Source organism: Dendropsophus ebraccatus, chromosome 6, assembly GCF_027789765.1.
Source record: "Dendropsophus ebraccatus isolate aDenEbr1 chromosome 6, aDenEbr1.pat, whole genome shotgun sequence".
NCBI lineage: Eukaryota > Metazoa > Chordata > Amphibia > Anura > Hylidae > Dendropsophus > Dendropsophus ebraccatus.
In genome coordinates this window covers 48,200,720-48,218,304 of record NC_091459.1, presented here as the reverse complement: position 1 = coordinate 48,218,304, position 17,585 = coordinate 48,200,720, and the positions used below count along the sequence as shown (strand labels likewise).

Genomic DNA, 17,585 nt, shown 5'->3' with positions numbered 1-17,585 from the left:
GGCTCTGGGGGAACATGGTTTATTATGAATAGGATGTCTCTTATTTTCTCTGCAGCCCCAGCATTATAAAAAGAAAAATGACTGGAGTACCCCTTTAAGATGACTTACTAGTTCTATAGTTGGACTGAGACTTGTATCTGTATTACATTATAGAAGAAGTCCGGCAAAATTTTTTATTAAAGTATTGTATTGTCCCCCAAAAGTTACAAATTACTGATATATGCTTATTACGGGAAATGCCTTTAAAGTGCTTTTTTCCCTGCACTTACCACTGCATCAAGGCTCCACTTCCTGGATAACATGGTGATGTCACTTCCTGGATAAAATGGTGATGTCATGACCCAACTCCCAGAGCTGTGCGGGCTGTGGCTGCTGGAGAGGATGATGGCAGAGGGACACAGGGCACTGGAGGGACACTGAGCATCCCTCTGCCATCATCCTGTCCAGCAGTCACAGCCCGCACAGCTCTGGGAGTCGGGTTTTGACATCATCATGTTATCCAGGAAGTGACATCACCATGCTATCTAGGAAGTGCAGGGGAAACAGCACTTTATAAGAATTTGGCATTATAAGTGTATATCGGTGATTTGTATAACTTTAGGAGGGCAACACAATATTTTAATAAAATTTTTGCCGGACTTCGTCTTTAAAGTAAAAATGCTCTTAAATGTATTGATTTTTATTATGTACAGAATTTTAATGTTTTGATTAATGTACTGAAGAACTGTGTAGTGGTGTATAACTGCAGCTCAATTCTTCTTCAAGAAAATAGGAGTTTTAAAGGTTGACATTAAAAAAAAAATTGTTAGTGCCCATACACATGGTTGTATACGAGCTTTGTTCTGGCATCAAGGGGAATGTTCCTTTTATTTTACCTTTATTTTATTCTGTTGGATTCTGTACAAACCTGAAAGAAAAACATAGTGGCCGCTAACTTGGACACTTTCACGTGGATACAGAATATGTCTGGACATATAGCATGTAATTGAGCATGTATAAAACCACACAGAGGATATACAACAATTTTGAACTAGTTTCACACTGTGTAAAAATAATGGCCGTCTTATATAACAACGGCTGTCATTGTGCAAATACCATTATTTGCAAAAAGACTGCTGTCATTTAGGGTCCTATTCCACAATGTGATTTTTCATCGATTAATAATAAACGGTCTCAAACAACCGCTGTGGCGAACAACTTAAAAAAGTTCACTCAATTACATGGAACGATGATCGTTACATATAATCGTTCTTGCGGTTGCCCCATCATCACTAATGCTTTTGTCACTACTTTGAACAACTGAATGACGTCTTCTAAAACCGAATGATTCGCAAATGATTTGCAAATGATCAATAATAAAAAAAAGGTCCGAACTCAAACAACCATCGATTTCCCGTTGGTCATTTAATCGCTGTCTGCTATTAAACGAAACGATCAATTACAATCTAACAATTTTTCGAACGATAATCGTCCTGTGGAATAGGGCCCTTACACTGATGTACAGTACAAGCCACGTGTATATGGCACAGCAGAGTACATGAGTCCTTAAGGCCAGATATTAAATCTGTATAGAATACAGCGGTATTGGAAACTGGAAAAATAATGATAGAAGCATATAAACTTAAAGAAAGATAGATAGATAGATAGATAGATAGATAGATAGATAGATAGATAGATGGATAGATAGACGTAAGCCATTGCTGAAAAGTCAAAAGCTCTGTGACTTATAGAACTGACTTGTCTTTACAGGCTGGAAGAGAATTATATAGTATGTGAAGGAGTTTGCCTGCCACGATGTATATTGTATGCACACTATTTAGACTTCTGTAGAAAGGAAAAATTGGAGCCAGCATGTGCAGCAACTTTTGGAAAGGTATGTAATGAGTTATTAACTGTACAACATCTGAGTATGTTCACATGCCATGAAATGGGCTCAGCAATCCTACCTGTGGCCATAACATCTTCAGTGTAAAATACATGTGAATTTAGCACACAATGGTGACCCAATTTGTTGTGTTGAGTTAACTTGGTGAACTGTTTGGGTTTGGCAACGTCTTCCGACCTCGAATGCTCTGCTGGAGAAGTGCGATGCCTCCCTAGGGAGTCCTGAAAAACATGAGGTGGCAATCAACTTTTCCAGTCATCGGGAGTCAAATGCAGAGCACTCGGGTTGTAAAAGTTTTTCTGTCCTCTGAAATTTTATCTAATGAATAACCATATATATTGTCATGATGTAGATCTACGGTACTATATATTTTACAAGTGTGCATAGTGCATATGTAGTGGCAACATATTCTGCAGTGCCCTAAAATTAGGAGTCATGATCTGACTGTATGTATTAGTCCTTATCCACACAGCTGTGGGTGAGACTGTAATGCACAGTCCATGATTGCGGGTGGCCAACTGATGTGGTTCTCGCAATCATGGACTGTGCACTTGTGAAGGGGATCAAGTCTATGGAGCACGAACTGCAAAACAGACATTATAAGTGCCAGTCTTACTTTTATGTGAAAAAAACTTTGAGGGCAATACTGAATTTAGAATTTAGGATTCCTAAACTATGTTAGGATAACAGTGTACTTTATTTTCTTACTAGATTTACCAATCCCTGGGCCACTATAAAATGTGTAAAGGTATTCCCATTCTAAACATATTAAAGCTAAATGATATGCCATAAATACCTGATAAGCGTTGGTTGCTTTCTCAAGGTAGCCCACTGTTTTGCTAAAAAACAAAACAAAGAAACATTACATTATATTTTAGCAAAGATTAAAAGTGATGCTAAAAAATGTGCACAACAATACAACAGGTTGGGAGACGATAGGTATTAAAGGGGCTTGTTCAACTATCACAAAAAATTTTTTGCTGGTGGCTTATCTAAATCTCCCTGCCAAGTTTTGCTACTATATGATCTTTTTTGTGGCTGCTGTGGAGCTGTTCCATGTTCTCTTTACTTCCTGTTTTATATTGTGTTTGCTTGTGAGGTCTAAAACTATTGAGGCCAGCATTCTTTGTGTACAAGCATGCCCCCTCAGTAACGCCCACTGATGCTAATGCTGGGTTTACACGGAACAATTGCGAATTTGCACAATAACGATTTGAATTCGAACGATAATCGTACGTGTAAACGCAGCGAACGATCGAACGACGAGCGAGAAATCGTTCATTTTGATCTTTTATCTTGTTCTTAAATCGTTGTTCATTCGCAAAAAATTCACCGATCGTTCCTTGTAAACAATCGTTGTGCGAAAGTCTGGCCGCCCGCCGCTCGGCCCCCTGCTCATCCGCAGCCCGCTGCGCCGACTCGATCGCCACCCCTGCCGCGGAGCAATCGGAGCGACGGCGGCGGTGACGATCGGGGCGGCGCAGGGGGCTGTAGTTGACCGTGGGGCCGGGCTGTGGATGAGTGAGGGGCCGGTCTGCGAGCGGGGGGCCGGGCTGCGGGCGGGCCGGGCTGTGGGCGTGCGATCGCAAAACGATCGAAAAAAGATTTTTCCGCTGATCGTTATGAAAAAAAAACGTTACTCTGACATTGTTAATCGTGCGATCGGGCCAATTATAAGGGTTCATTTACACAGAAAGATTATCTGACAGATTATCTGCCAAAGATTTAGACCAAAGCCAGGAATGGATTTGAAAAGAGGAAAAATCTCAGGCTTTCTTTATGACCTGATCTCTGTTTATAGTCTGTTCCTGGCTTTGCGTTTTGCGATCTCTTAAGCCTATCTCGCACATAGGTAAAATCAGTGAACGACTGTTTACACAAAACGATCGGCGAATTTTTTGCGAACGAAGAACATTTAATTTAAGAACATGTTAAAAGATCAAAATGAACGATTTCTCGATTGTGGTTATAGCAACATGGAGACAGAAAGAGAGCGAGATATACAGAGATAGCAGGAAATGGAGAGAAAGGGAAGGGGGAGGGTGAAGTGAGAGACAGAGAGTGAGGTGAAAAGGGATTGGCGGCCGCGCTCTGAACCGCGGCGGTCCCGGGTGCCACTTGTAGCCCGGGACCGCAGGTATTAGCGGGCATGGTCCGATCGCCGGGACCGCTAATACAGTAATTGGATGCAGCTGTCAAAGTTGACAGCTGCATCCGATTACCGTTTGCAGCGTCATCCCTGGTGTCTAGTGGGAAGATCGCTCCTCCGGGACAACGTTTCTGAAGCCAGCCGGGGACCGCTCCGAGATGGCGCCGTCCCCGGCTCGGCACTCGTTTACTTCCATCTGCAGCAGCCGGAAGTAAACGAGTGCCTATCTCATGGATCTCTGCAGCATTTCTATGCTGCAGAGATCTCTATGAGAGATCAGTGCACTTATACTAGAAGTCCCCCAGGGGGGCTTCTAGTATAAGTGTAAAATTAAAAAAAAAAGTGTCATTATTAATAAAAAGCCCCCTCCCCTAATAAAAGTCAGAATCACCCCCCTTTTCCCAGGTTATTAATAAAAGTAAATAAATAAATAAATAAACAAACATGTTTGATATCGCCGCGTGCGTAGTCGCCCGAACTATTAATTAATCACATTCCTGATCTCGCACGGTAAACTGCATAAGCGCCAAAAAATCCCAAAGTGCAAAATTGCGCATTTTTTGTCACATCAAATCAAGAAAAATGTTAATAAAAAGCGATCAAAAAGTTGTATATGTGCAATCAAGGTACCAATAGAAAGAACACATCATGGCGCAAAAAATGACACCTCACACAGCCCCATAGACCAAAGGATAAAAGCACTATAAGGCTGGGAATGGAGCGATTTTAAGGAACGTATATTTGTAAACAATGGTTTTAATTTTTTGCGGGCCATCAGATACAAGAAAAGTTATACATGTTATATATTGTTTTAATCGTAACGACTTGTGGAACATATATAACAAGTCAGTTTTACCCCAGGGCAAACGGCGTAAAAACACATATCCACTAAAAACAATTTCACCACACATTGAATTTTTTCCGGCTTTTGCAGTGTACTTTATGCAAAAATTCAGCCTGTCATTGCAAAGTACAATTAGTGGCGCAAAAAATAAGGGCTCATGTGGGTTTCTAGGTGCAAAAATGCAACTGCTATGGCCCTTTATGCACAAGGAGGAAAAAACGAAAGCGCAAAAATCTAAATTGCCCCGGTCCTTAAGGGGTTAAACGGAGTACCCCTTTACCAGGGCCGATTCTAGGTTCTATGCTGCCTGAGGCGAAAATTGAAACTGCGCCCCTTCCCCCGCAAACACAACTATATACCAGCAGTGAACATTGCATATATAACTACATACCAACAGTGCATACAGAACTATATAACAGAAGTGCATACACTAAGGGTATGTTCACACTGAGTAAAACAGGTGGAATTCCGCGGTGGAACTCTCCGCCGCAGGATCCCGCCTGTCTCACTGCCCCATAGCCCATCTATGGGAGAGCGTGCGCTCCTCCGCAGCCGCCGCTCTCCGTTTGAAGAAGTAACATGATACTTCTTTGAGCGGAGAGCGGCGGCTGCAGAGGAGCATGTATAAGTGCCAGTCTTAATGGTGGTGACATATGGGGAGCCAAGTGTTAGAGACCCCCAAATAGTATAGGTCTCAGACGGCCTAATACTGCCAGCTTCAGACACTCAATAATACTGTTAGCCTCAGAGACCACCTTACCCATATCATCATACTACTCCCCCCTTCATCCTCCTTCCCCCTCCACCATCATACTACTCCCCCCTTCATCCTCCTGCCCTATCATCATACTACTACCCCCACCTTTATCCTCCAGACCCTCCATCATCATACTACGACCCACTTTATCATCCTCCTGCCCTTCCATCATCATACTACTACCCCTCTCATCCTCCTGCCCTTCCATCATCATACTACTACCCCTCTCATCCTCCTGCCCTTCCATCATCATAGCATAACCCCTCTCATCCTCCTGCCCTTCCATCATCATAGTATAACCCCTCTCATCCTCCTGCCCTTCCATCATCATAGTATAACCCCCCTCATCCTCCTGCCCTTCCATCATCATAGTATAACCCCCCTCATCCTCCTGTCCTTCCATCATCATAGTATAACCCCCCTCATCCTCCTACCCTTCCATCATCATAGTATAACCCCCTCATCCTCCTGCCCTTCCATCATCATAGTATAACCCCCCTCATCCTCCTGCCCATCCATCATTATAGTACTGCCCCTCTCATCCTCCTGTCCCTCCATCATCATACTACTACCCCTCTCATCCTTCTGCCCTTTCATCATCATACTACTACCCCTCTCATCCTTCTGCCCTTTCATCATCATACTACTTCTCCCTTCATCTGTATTTAAAACAAGAAAAGCCATACTCACCTCACCAGTATGTACCCTCTAGTCTTCCAGGGACTCCTCTCCCGCTCTGCATGGGTGACATCACTCGCGCTCGGCAGGGGGCGGGGCTTCCCGCGGCAGGGGGCGGAGCTTCCCGGGACATGGTTTTGCCGGGGCTGTCTCGTCAGAATCAGGACAGTCCCGGCAAAACCTGAGGGCCCCCACCTGCTCCCCTCCTCACCATCCGGACCGGGATCCACCGCTTCTCCTTTCCCTTTGGTGACAGGAGAAGACGCCACACAGGCCCCTCCCCCAGGCCAGGTCACAGCGCCATACACGCTCTCTGTTGTACAGCATTGTGACCTGGCCTGGGGGAGGGGCCTGTCACCCAGCGGATGCCGTATAGTACAGTAGAGAGGATTACAGTGTGAGTGGGGGCGTCCTCTCCTGTCACCGAGGGCCACGAGTCTGACGGCAGTGCATCCCTAGAAGCTGCAGAGCCGAAGCTTCTAGGGATGCGGAAAGGGGGACACCTGAGCGGGCGGCGGGAGTCAGATGACAGGGCAGAAGTTGCCGCCCCTAAAGGGACCCCAGAATGTGCCGCCTGAGGCGGAATACTCATTCCGCCTCATGGCAGAAGCGGCCCTGCCCTTTACAAAGCTTTGTCACAAAACTTGGATTGCACCTTACAATTTCCTAAAACGACAGCATCATACTGCTTCTACCTTGCACTGCCAGTCTAACAAAGCCCTCATACCAGTGCCACCCTCCACCTGACATTTCCAGATCTGTCTGTGGTGCAACCATAACCCCTACACAGCAAGCCCACTGCCTTGGGGTTATGTTTGACTCTGATCTGTCTTTTACCCGTCCCTTCCTTACTGTTGATTCAGCTACAACTCTCATTGTCGCTCTAGTTCATTCCTGTCTAGACTATTGCAACTCCCCACTAATCGGCCTTCCTTCATCTAAACTCTCCCCTCTCTAGTCTATTCTTAATGCAGCGACCAGACTGATCTCCCTGTCCTGCCACTATAGCGATGCTGCCGCCCCCTGTGCCAGTCACTGCAACAGCTCCCTATTAAACACAGGATACAATACAAACTGCTCCTGCTCGCCCACAAAGCTCTCCACAGTGCTGCACCTCCTTATATCTCCTTCCTCATCTCTGTCTACCACCCTACATGTGCTTTACACTCCTCTAATGACTTACACCTAAGGGCCCTTTTACACAGAAAGATTATCTGACAGATTATCTGCCAAAGATTTGAAGCCAAAGCCAGGACTGGATTTGAAAAGAGGAGAAATCTCAGGCTTTCCTTTATGACCTGGTCTTTGTTTATAGTTTATAGTCTGTTCCTGGTTTTGGCTTCAAATCTTTGGCAGATAATCTGTCAGATAATCTTTCTGTGTAAAAGGGCCCTAACATCCTCCATAATCCGCACCTCTCACATCCATCTTCAGGTCTTTACTCGAGCTGCAGCAGTTCTATGTAATACATTACCTAACAATGTCAGGCTGATCTCCAATACCCCTAGCAGAATTATCAGGTTCCCTAATTTAACCAAAAATTCTTGCTCATGGTCAAATCATGATTACAGCATGTAAGGGATCTGTAGTGAAATTATCCTTGGGTGCCAATGGGTTTCCATGGCAGAAGGACTTTATGAAGGCTTCCAGACCTGTCAGGCATGTGCTAGTATACAACCTATATACATTGCTGCCAGCTACTACAATTGCAGTGCAGTTTAATATATGAGCCATCAGAAGATCGATACTAAAAGTCGCCTTATGAAACTAGATAAAACACAAAAAAAACCTTCTCCAAAAATAAAAATGCATAATACCCCTTAAATAATGTTTTTGCATTAAACATAACAAAATGAAAAGAAAACTATACATTACAGATGAGTGAATCTACAGTATTAATGAAGCAAAGCACCGGCAAAGCAGGGCCGGACTGGGACTTAAAATCTGCCCTGGCATTTCAGACCACACAGGCCCACTCGCTGCGCGGTGATAAGTTATGAGATGAAGTTGTGAGCGCAGCACGGCTACATGTTGTATCATCACGGCCATGACTGGAATTACAGATAAGAACACAGTAAATGGGGTCAAAAGCTTCTGCGGTGCTGCAGTTACAGGTCGTCACCACTACACAGTGTACAGAGACAGACTGCTTCTGGCCCTCTGAGCGTCTCTGTGCCGGAAGTCGCGGCCACAGCACACACCAACAGAGAACTCTATGGTACGCGAGCTGCCGGGGATAGGACGTGACACCTCCGGTAGCCGTGCATTAGATGGGGGCCGGACGGAGCGCTGTGAACCAGTCCCGTGCTCCTCCTGGCCCAGTGACTCGTTTTCCCTACGATTGGGGAAAGGAGTCGGCGGGTCAGGAGGAGCATGGGACCGGCCCCCGGAGGCCACCGGCCCTTCTGCCATTTGCCAGAAGAGCCCTATGACCAGTCCGGCCCTGGCTGTCAGCTTGTCAGCCTGCTGCCTTCAAACTCTGCTCTGTCACGGGTGCTTGGAAAAGCTGAGTGCAGTCCTGGGAAACTTCTCGCAGGATTGCATCCAGCTTTTACAGGCACCCGGAGCAGAGATGAGTTCAAAGGCAGCCGGCTGACAAGCCTTAACGAAGCGCTTTACTTCATCAATACCATAGACTCACTTATCTTTTCTGTAGGTATCTAGTATTGTTCATTATCATTATTCACCTTGCTTGATGGGATGGAAGTTCCAGCACATGCACAAATATGCATGCTGCTGAGTCCCTGCTATCCCCTAGAGAGAAGTTCAATGTAGGTTGTGCACATGCGCAGCCTGGGCTGTTGTATCACGGCCTGGGTCAGGTAAATAAAGCTAATAGCTGATATACCTATTGTGGGTAGGGGAACCTTCAGAGATCAAGTGAAAGAGAAGTAAAAAAAATTAAGCAAGCAATCAGGCTTGTTGAATAAAAAGTTTCCCAATCCTTTCATTCCTTGTATTGTCTTCTGTCTTCTGGAACAAGCACAGAAAGATGGTGGCCACACATCTAAAAAAACAAAAATAATGTTTTTCTCACATGTCTGTGCTCCCCCGGTGTCCTTCTCCGGGTCGCCAGTGCCTTTAGTGGCTTCCAGCCTGTTCAGTCAACCACTGACTGAGACAGAACAGCACAGTGTCCAATGATTGGCTGAGCGGGCTGTCACTCTTATCTTAAGGGTGACAGCCTGCTCAACCAATCACTGGACAAGGCACTGTCTAATTTCAGTCAGATTGGCTGAGCGGGATTTTGGCAGCTGCAGGAAGCGGAGAAGAAGGACACTGAGAGATAACAGCTAGGTAAGTATAGATGAGCTATTGAACCACACATGCTACAGATCTTGAAGTGTTTGAGAAGAATAGACTTGTATAAACAAAATAATCTTCTAATTTAATTATGTAGACTTATGTAGACATTAGACCCCATTGCTGTGTCCCTCCTCTGTAGTAGCCCAGAATAATAATAGGAGTATAATATAGATATCTAAGGTATATAGACTGTTAAAGTGCAATGTCACCATAACATTTAGATTCGCTCACAAGGAACAAAAAAAAAAATAGCTGAATTGTTCAAACTTGACAATAAGGCAGGAAACTTTTTGTCAATTGGGTGAAAGACTGTTTGTTGTCCTGTAGCATATTCAGGGACTTAGGGAGAGACAGGGGACCATACAGAAGGATGCTAGGGGCATCAATAGTATTTTCCAGATATTCTTTGCAGATTTATCCACCCAACACCCTCTGGACAAAGAATAGGAGAAATTTTAGCCCTTACTCTTCCATGGTTATTAAATGGTGATAATGCTTCAGTGATGAAAAAGGAAATGAACTTATTTTTCGATCCCTTACCATTGATAAAATTCCAGGATGTTTTCCCCTTGGAATATTACAAAACCCTGCTTCCTAAAAGAGCTCTTGAGTATTATTAGATGTCTTTAACCATATTCTACACTTGAACATATGTCACATATACTGTATCCATTATTTCCCAAACCTGTTCTTAACATATTTTCTAAAATCATGACAAGATTGTTGTCCTCTGTCCTCCCATCTCTGATAGGTCCTATATATGGGGACCTTAAGAATTTAGAGAAATATGGACTTAAAGGGGTTATCCAGTGCTACAAAAACATGGCCACTTTTTCCCCTCTCTTGTCTCCAGGTTCGGTGGGCTTGGAAACTCGGTTCCATTGAAGTAAATGGAGCATAATTGCAAACCACACCTGAACTGGAGACAAGAGTGAGGCAAAAGTGGCCATGTTTTTGTAGTGCTGGATAACCCCTTTAACCCCTGGATAGTTCAGTGGATTTGTGGTTGGCTGAAGGATAGATATCAGAGGGCCATTGTTAATGGTGTATACTGTATTCTGAGCAAAGACTGGTTACAAGTAGTGGCAACAAGGATCTGTTCTGGGTCCTATTCTCTTTAATATGTTTGTAAGTGACATAGAAGAAGGTTTGGTAGGTAAAGTTTGTCTGATAACACAAAAGTGTGCAATAGGGTTGATATTCCTAAAGGTGTCAGTAATATGTAATATCACTCATCTCTAATGAATCTTTCAACTATCATATTACCAAATTTTCTAAATTTTATTTTGAATATTTTAAAAAAATATATAATTCTTCCTGCACTAAATAAGCTGCTGCGAATGGTGTCTGACAGCAGCTTATCCCTCTCTCTCCACTGAACACACACACATGTGTATGCTTATTTAGACAGCTTATTTATCATAGTGTCAGGAGAAATAACTAATGTTCAACCAACAACTCTATCATAAATGCGGCTGGATTTATTCCCATTTGGGCTAGTTATCAGCTTTCTAATCATTGCTGATATCCCTTATTAATGAAATTGAAAGAATTCCCCAGCTATCATGGCAAATAGTTCCCAGGTGATCACCTAGAGTGTATGTAGTCTGGACCATTGTTGTGTAAAATGTTTACTTGGACTGTTTGACTACTTATATACTGATAATCTCTCTAAAGTTATCTTCTGGGGACATCACTTGACATTATTGATTAGTCAAACTAAAAGAAATAACAATTCAAAGTTTGTCACTTTGTAACGCTGAATCCACAATCTTCCTGGGGCTTTCAGACTCATCCATCCATTCATAACAAAGACTTGGGGTCCCATTCTGGAGATTGCAGGGGGTCCGAGCTGTCAATCCCCCTGCGATCTGACACTTATCTACTTTGCTGTGGATAGGGAAAGTTATTAAAACGTGTAAGGTTAAATTGGTATACAGCATTAGTTGGGGGCTACACAGCCATTTGCGGTTGCACAATCAGGAATCACCATGTTGTGCTGCTTGTTGCACAAGCAACATAGTGATTCCTGGTTGTGCAACCGAGAATTGCTGTATAGTTCCTGCCTAACATATTATATAATACTTTTATTATTCTGCTTAATGAGGGCAACATTTACAAGAGGCAAGCTTAAAAGTGTCCTAAATAAACCCTCGCTGTTACATCAAGTCAGTATGCCTCAAGACACTTACTGGCTTGATGTATTTAAATATGTTTCTGATCTCGCTCAGTGTAGAATAGAGCTATCTCCCCTATAGAGCTATAGCTAGCACTTTTAGGGGATGGCTCCGCCATTGAGAAAAGTAAACGAGGGATGAATATCTGTCTTTTTTCTATGCCAGGTTACTGACAGCTGTGTCTCTACTCCGACCCTATCATCAAGAGTGGCGTTCTATGTTTTCTTTTTATATGGAAATAATAAAAAATTTTTTACTATATAACGCCTCACTGTAATACCAAATACAGCACATGGAGAGTTGGAATACTATTTTTGGAACAAAGTGACAAAGTGACTTTGCAATGTCAGCTTGCCCTACTGATTGACAGATATTTTCCTTTACCCAAACAGGAAGAGTAATATCAATTGAGGCTGGTGGGTATGGGCTGCCAGGATCATCCCAGTAACTCGTGCTTCAGACAGGTTACTTTAAATTAAAGAAGTATTCTCATCTCATCTAACATAGTTAAACTTGTAGGGCTTGTGAAGTAAAATATTTTAGCAAATACATTCATTTAACAAACTTATCTCCTGATATGCCGTTCTTTCCCATCTCATTGTTGACAGCTCACTCTGCTCTTAAAACAGTTGTCCAGCCGTGCACCTCTTAGTGAATTTAAGACTGGCGTACGAGAACGCCAGTTTTCATCAATTCCCCCCCCCCCCCCCCCATCATATGTTCAGATTAGCAAACTTTCAAAAGCTAGGTTCAGCAGGCTCGTTGAACTTTAATGTAAAGTTGTCAGTCAGGGACTGGCTAAACGGGCAGAAGGCGGCTGAAGAGACCAGAGACCTAGGGAAGGACACTGGGGTAGTACAGACAGGCGAGAAAATCTTTTTGTCTGTTGTCTGTTTTTTAGATGTGTGGCCATCACCTTCCTGAACTTGTTATGAACTTTGCAAAAAGTTGTCTTTGGAAGGCTCGGTTTGCCCATTACTTACTATATGTACTTATCAGCTGTTGTATGTCCTGCATTAAATGTTGTTTTTTCCAGTGTGATACAGTGCTCTCTGCTGCCACTTTTGCCGAGTCAGGAACTGTCCAGAGCAAGAAAGGTTTTCTATGGAAATTTGCTGCTGCTCTGGACAGCTCCTGTCATGGACAGAGATGTCAGCAGACAGCACTGTGTCAGGCGGAAAAGAAAACAATGTTTTCCTGCAGGACATACAGCAGCTGATAAGTATGGAAAGACTTGAGATTTTCAAATAGATGTAAATTACAAATCTATATAACTTCCTGAAACCAGTTGATTTAAAAGAAAAATTCCTTTAACTTGAGCAGTCAAACAAAGTAAACTATATTACTTAAATTGAGAATACCCCTTTAAGGTAATAATGAAAAACCCTAATAACAAATGAATAGTGATACCAAGTTTCCTTTGCATTTCTTTTCTTTTTTTCTTTGAATACATTTTGTAATTGCTGTTTTGCAGACAATTCGTCAAAAGTTCCCACTTCTGACCACAAGAAGACTAGGCACCAGAGGACACTCAAAGTAAGACGGGTAGTTTATGTGCCCTGTGTAGATGATCAGGTCTGCTAGTTGTTATGTATACATTATGTGAGGAAATAAGAGTGAAATGATTACCTAGAAAAAAGCAAAGTTACAGCCCTATAAAAAATACCTGATTTTTAGAGATGAAGACTTCAGTGTACCTTCAACCTTATTTATTAGTTGAGATTTAGTTGGTAAAAAAAAACTAATGACAGCTGGCCTCATGATAACATGTTATTGCAGGCTTAAGATAGCTTCCTTATATCAATCTGCTTATCAGTCATTGTGGGACTGTATGATAACACAAGGTCTTATGGGTGCACACACAAAATGTGAACATATGTTGCAGGAAATGTATAGTATCCTTCAAATAACGCAGCCAAAAATTGAGCTAATAAAATATTAGCCTCCTCAAAAGACCAACCACGTGGGTAAACTGTAATAGTATGCTAGTGAGAACAGTCAACAGTATTTACCGTGTGTAATTTATACTACTATTATTATAAATTATATAACTATATATCACTATGTTATGTATATTTAGAATGTCATCTACTTTGTTATTATCAGTAAAATATGCTTTTTTATTTGTTCCAAGTTTCAATTAAAATTGAAAAAGAACTATAATTTAAAATTTCTGGGACCCAAAGCAAAATCTCTACAAGATCACAAACCTACAACGCACCATAACCTACCATGGATAATAATGATTTGTTTTTATGTTTTAAAATGTGGCACATTTTCGAGCCCCAGCGCCCATGAATAACTTCTTATAATGCACATATCTGAGATTTAAAAAAAAAAATAGATGTTTTTAAAACAACCCTGTCTGAAAATTATACACATTTGTAAATGACTTCTTTTAAAAAAAAACTCAATCCATCAAGTAAGTATCAGCTGCTGTATGTAATGCAGGAAGTGGTCTATTCTTTCCAGTCTGAAACAGTGCTCTCTGCTGCCACCTCTGTTCATGTCAGGAACTGTCCAGATCAGTAGCAAATCCCCATAGAAAACCTCTCCTGCTCTAACAGTTCCTGTTACAGACAGAGGTGGCAGCAGAGAGCACTGTGTCAGCCTGGAAAGAACACAGACTTTCCTGTACCAACTAATAAGTACTTGATGGATTGAAAACCTTCTGACACCAGTTAATTAAAAAAAAAAATTATATATATATATATATATATATATATATATATATATATAATTTTTCCCGCTTGAGTACCCCTTTAAGGCTATGTTTCTCCAACAGAAGAATGATGGTCATGTTTCTTGACAGCCAATATTTTAGCACCCAAAGATGGCAATCTATTGGTAATGATGGCTGGAAATAATGTTCATGTTCATAAATAGTGATATTTCTGCCCAGAGATAAGTGTTCCAGTACTGACTAAGGAGTAAGGTGAGGTATAGCACAGAAATAGCAGATAGTGGTACAATACAGGGATATTAAGGCCATATATAATGACTTACGTGGAGTGACACTTTACTAGTTACAGTGGTATCACTATATCACAGTGCAGGGATAAAGCACACAGTGATATAAATAGGAAAGACAGTGAATAGACATAGCATTATTATAAAAAGAGAGAAATTATCCTGTGAGCCACATTAGTTTATGTCTCATCACTCTAAATGTATTCCTGCCTTTCTTATAATTGTTAATCCCAACTGCAGTCGCAAGTGTAACGGAAAGAAAAGCTAAAAAAAACAAAAAATAAAACAGAAGCAATACATATTTTACATTTTACTATCTATAGTAATAATTCCTCTTGTCCTAATGCTAGGAATTTCTTTTACCATAGGTACCATTATTATGGGATTGGGATAAAGGAAAGCAGTGCCTATTACCATTCAGTTTACTCTGGAAAAGGCCTGACAAGGTAGACAATGTTTTATACATTATTGACACTATTGATTACACCTATGGTCTTTAAAGAACCTGAACCCACGGATCGATCGGCGCCGGCACGGGGAAGCCGGAGCCGCGGTCCGTTTTTTGGACTGCCACCTGTTTCTCGTGCACGGCGCTGTTCGATCCAGCGGTACTGGCCGTTGCTGAAGCACTGGAGGTTGGCCGGCCGGCCCCCAGTGGGAGGAAATTCCCTCCCCTCCCTGACGTGGCTCGCTTAGAATGAATGGAGCCACATCATACAGGGGAGGGAATTCCCTCCCACTGGGGGCGGGCTGGCCGGCCAACCTCCAGTGCTTCAGCACCAGGCGGTACCGCTGGATCGAACGGCGCCATGCACGGGAACCGGGTGGCGGTCCGAAAAACAGACCGCGGCATCGGCTTCCCCGTGCCGGCGCCGATCGATCCGTGGGTTCAGGTTAAATAGGATGTACTGGGTGGTACATCCTCTTTAAAGGGACTCAATCACCTAAAAAAAACCTGTAACACTATTAATTCCTTGTAATCCACTTCTAACACACTTTGGAAATGCACCTGTATAGCCTGGCTGCCTGCCAAAAACTTACTCATATTAAGTCCTGTCCTGTATGCAAATCGAGGGCATTTAGTCATCTGGGCTGCAACTAGTCACAGTCACAGGGCGCGGTTTGGCTGTAGCTCCACCTCTATGGGCGTGATTTACAGATCTTGTCTAAAATAGCCTCTGATTCACACTGCTGAGTCCGAGGCTATTACAACCATGCGCAGCACAGCGAGAATAGGGCGCAGCTGTACTGTGCATGTTCGCTGGAGCTAAAACATCAGCGCTGGTACACTGCTAGGACGCCTCAAAATGACACAGCTTGACAAAGAGCTTGTACATCACGCCCAAAGAGGCATGGTTACAGCCAAACCACACCCTGGGACCTGGTGACTAGTTTCAGCCCCAATGACTAGATGCCCTTGATTTGCGGGACTTCATATATGTAAGTTTTTGGGGTACACCTGGAAGGCAGCCAGGCTATACAGATACATTTCCAAAGTTTGTTAGGTGGTGGATTAGGGGGAACTAATAGCATTACTATGTTTTTAGGTGGTTTCCTAAGTGGATATTAAGGCTTTCAGAAAGAACACCTCTCTTGTCCTCAGTCTGGTTGTGGGTTTTGCAGCTCAGTTCCATTGAAGTGAATGTTGGTGAGTTGTAATACCACACACAACAGGTGTGGTGCTGTTTTTTTAAGAAAGTAGCTTTGTTTTTTCTAATCCTGCATAAACCCTTTAAGTTTTGGCTTTTTATGTGTTGTAGTATTTTAGTATACCACATAGTTTGATAACCACATGCTAGAATATATATATATATATATATATATATATATATATATAACAGCAGCACTCTCAAATCGTGTAAAAAACGGTGATTTATTAGCTCATGGATACACTCAGTAGCAACGTTTCAGATCCATCCATAGGATCCTTTTTCAAGCAAGTTCCTATGGATGGATCTGAAACGTTGCTACTGAGTGTATCCATGAGCTAATAAATCACCGTTTTTTACACGATTTGAGAGTGCTGCTGTCATATCCTTTTGTGGAATATCTGCATCGCACTGGTGGACCCAGGTGGGACAGCTGGCACCTAATACATTGCCTTACCAGAGTGCTGCGGTCTTATTTTGTATATATATATATATATATATATATACATATATTACACTGGTGACTCATTTTAAAGGGAACCTGTCAGCACCTGGGCCATATCTGAGACACTGACAGTGTGCTGTAGTTGGCAGTCCCCTTGTAAGTATATTACATATTGGTAATTTGTCCATGCAGTGGATTATGGTCCAAATTAGTTTTTACATTTTTTTAACATAATGTTGAGAAAAGTTAAAAATAATATATGGTTTATTTTATTTTTCTCATCATTGCATTTCAAAAACTAAACTAATTGGGCCCTGATTGGGAATTCTTTGCCCTTTTAAAATTGACATAATAATGAGAAAAAAGAAATAACTATATTTCATTTCCATCTTGGGAATCGAGCCAAAGAAAACTAGTGCTGGTCTCTAGACAGGTAATATACCCCTAGACCACAGCTCCAACATAGGCTAGTAGGTTCAACTATATTTGATTTCAGATCAGTCCCCTATTGGTAGATACTGACTTACAACTGAGTGAGCAGGAGGCTGGCCAGCATTTATTCATTTATTTATGAAGAAGAGGGGGGAGGAGGAATTGGTGAGGCGTACTAGTGTGAGGCACAAAAGCTGAGGCAAAACTCTCTGACCCTCTGACTTTTCATTACAATACTAGACATGAGATTCAACAAGAAATTCAGCTCTGGTCACAAAAGGCCCAAAACAAAA

General features: G+C 42.4%; 1 protein-coding gene across 1 annotated transcript in view; it reads left to right on the top strand.

Moving 5' to 3' along the window:
- The window catches only part of RFX6 (regulatory factor X6), a 75,604-nt gene that overhangs the window by 1,971 nt on the left and 56,048 nt on the right, over nucleotides 1-17,585 (top strand). The window contains exons 3-5 of the mRNA XM_069973680.1: nucleotides 1,750-1,873; nucleotides 13,271-13,332; nucleotides 15,135-15,212. Of these exons, the coding sequence (XP_069829781.1) occupies nucleotides 1,750-1,873; nucleotides 13,271-13,332; nucleotides 15,135-15,212 (264 nt within the window). The remainder of the gene's footprint in view (nucleotides 1-1,749; nucleotides 1,874-13,270; nucleotides 13,333-15,134; nucleotides 15,213-17,585) is intronic.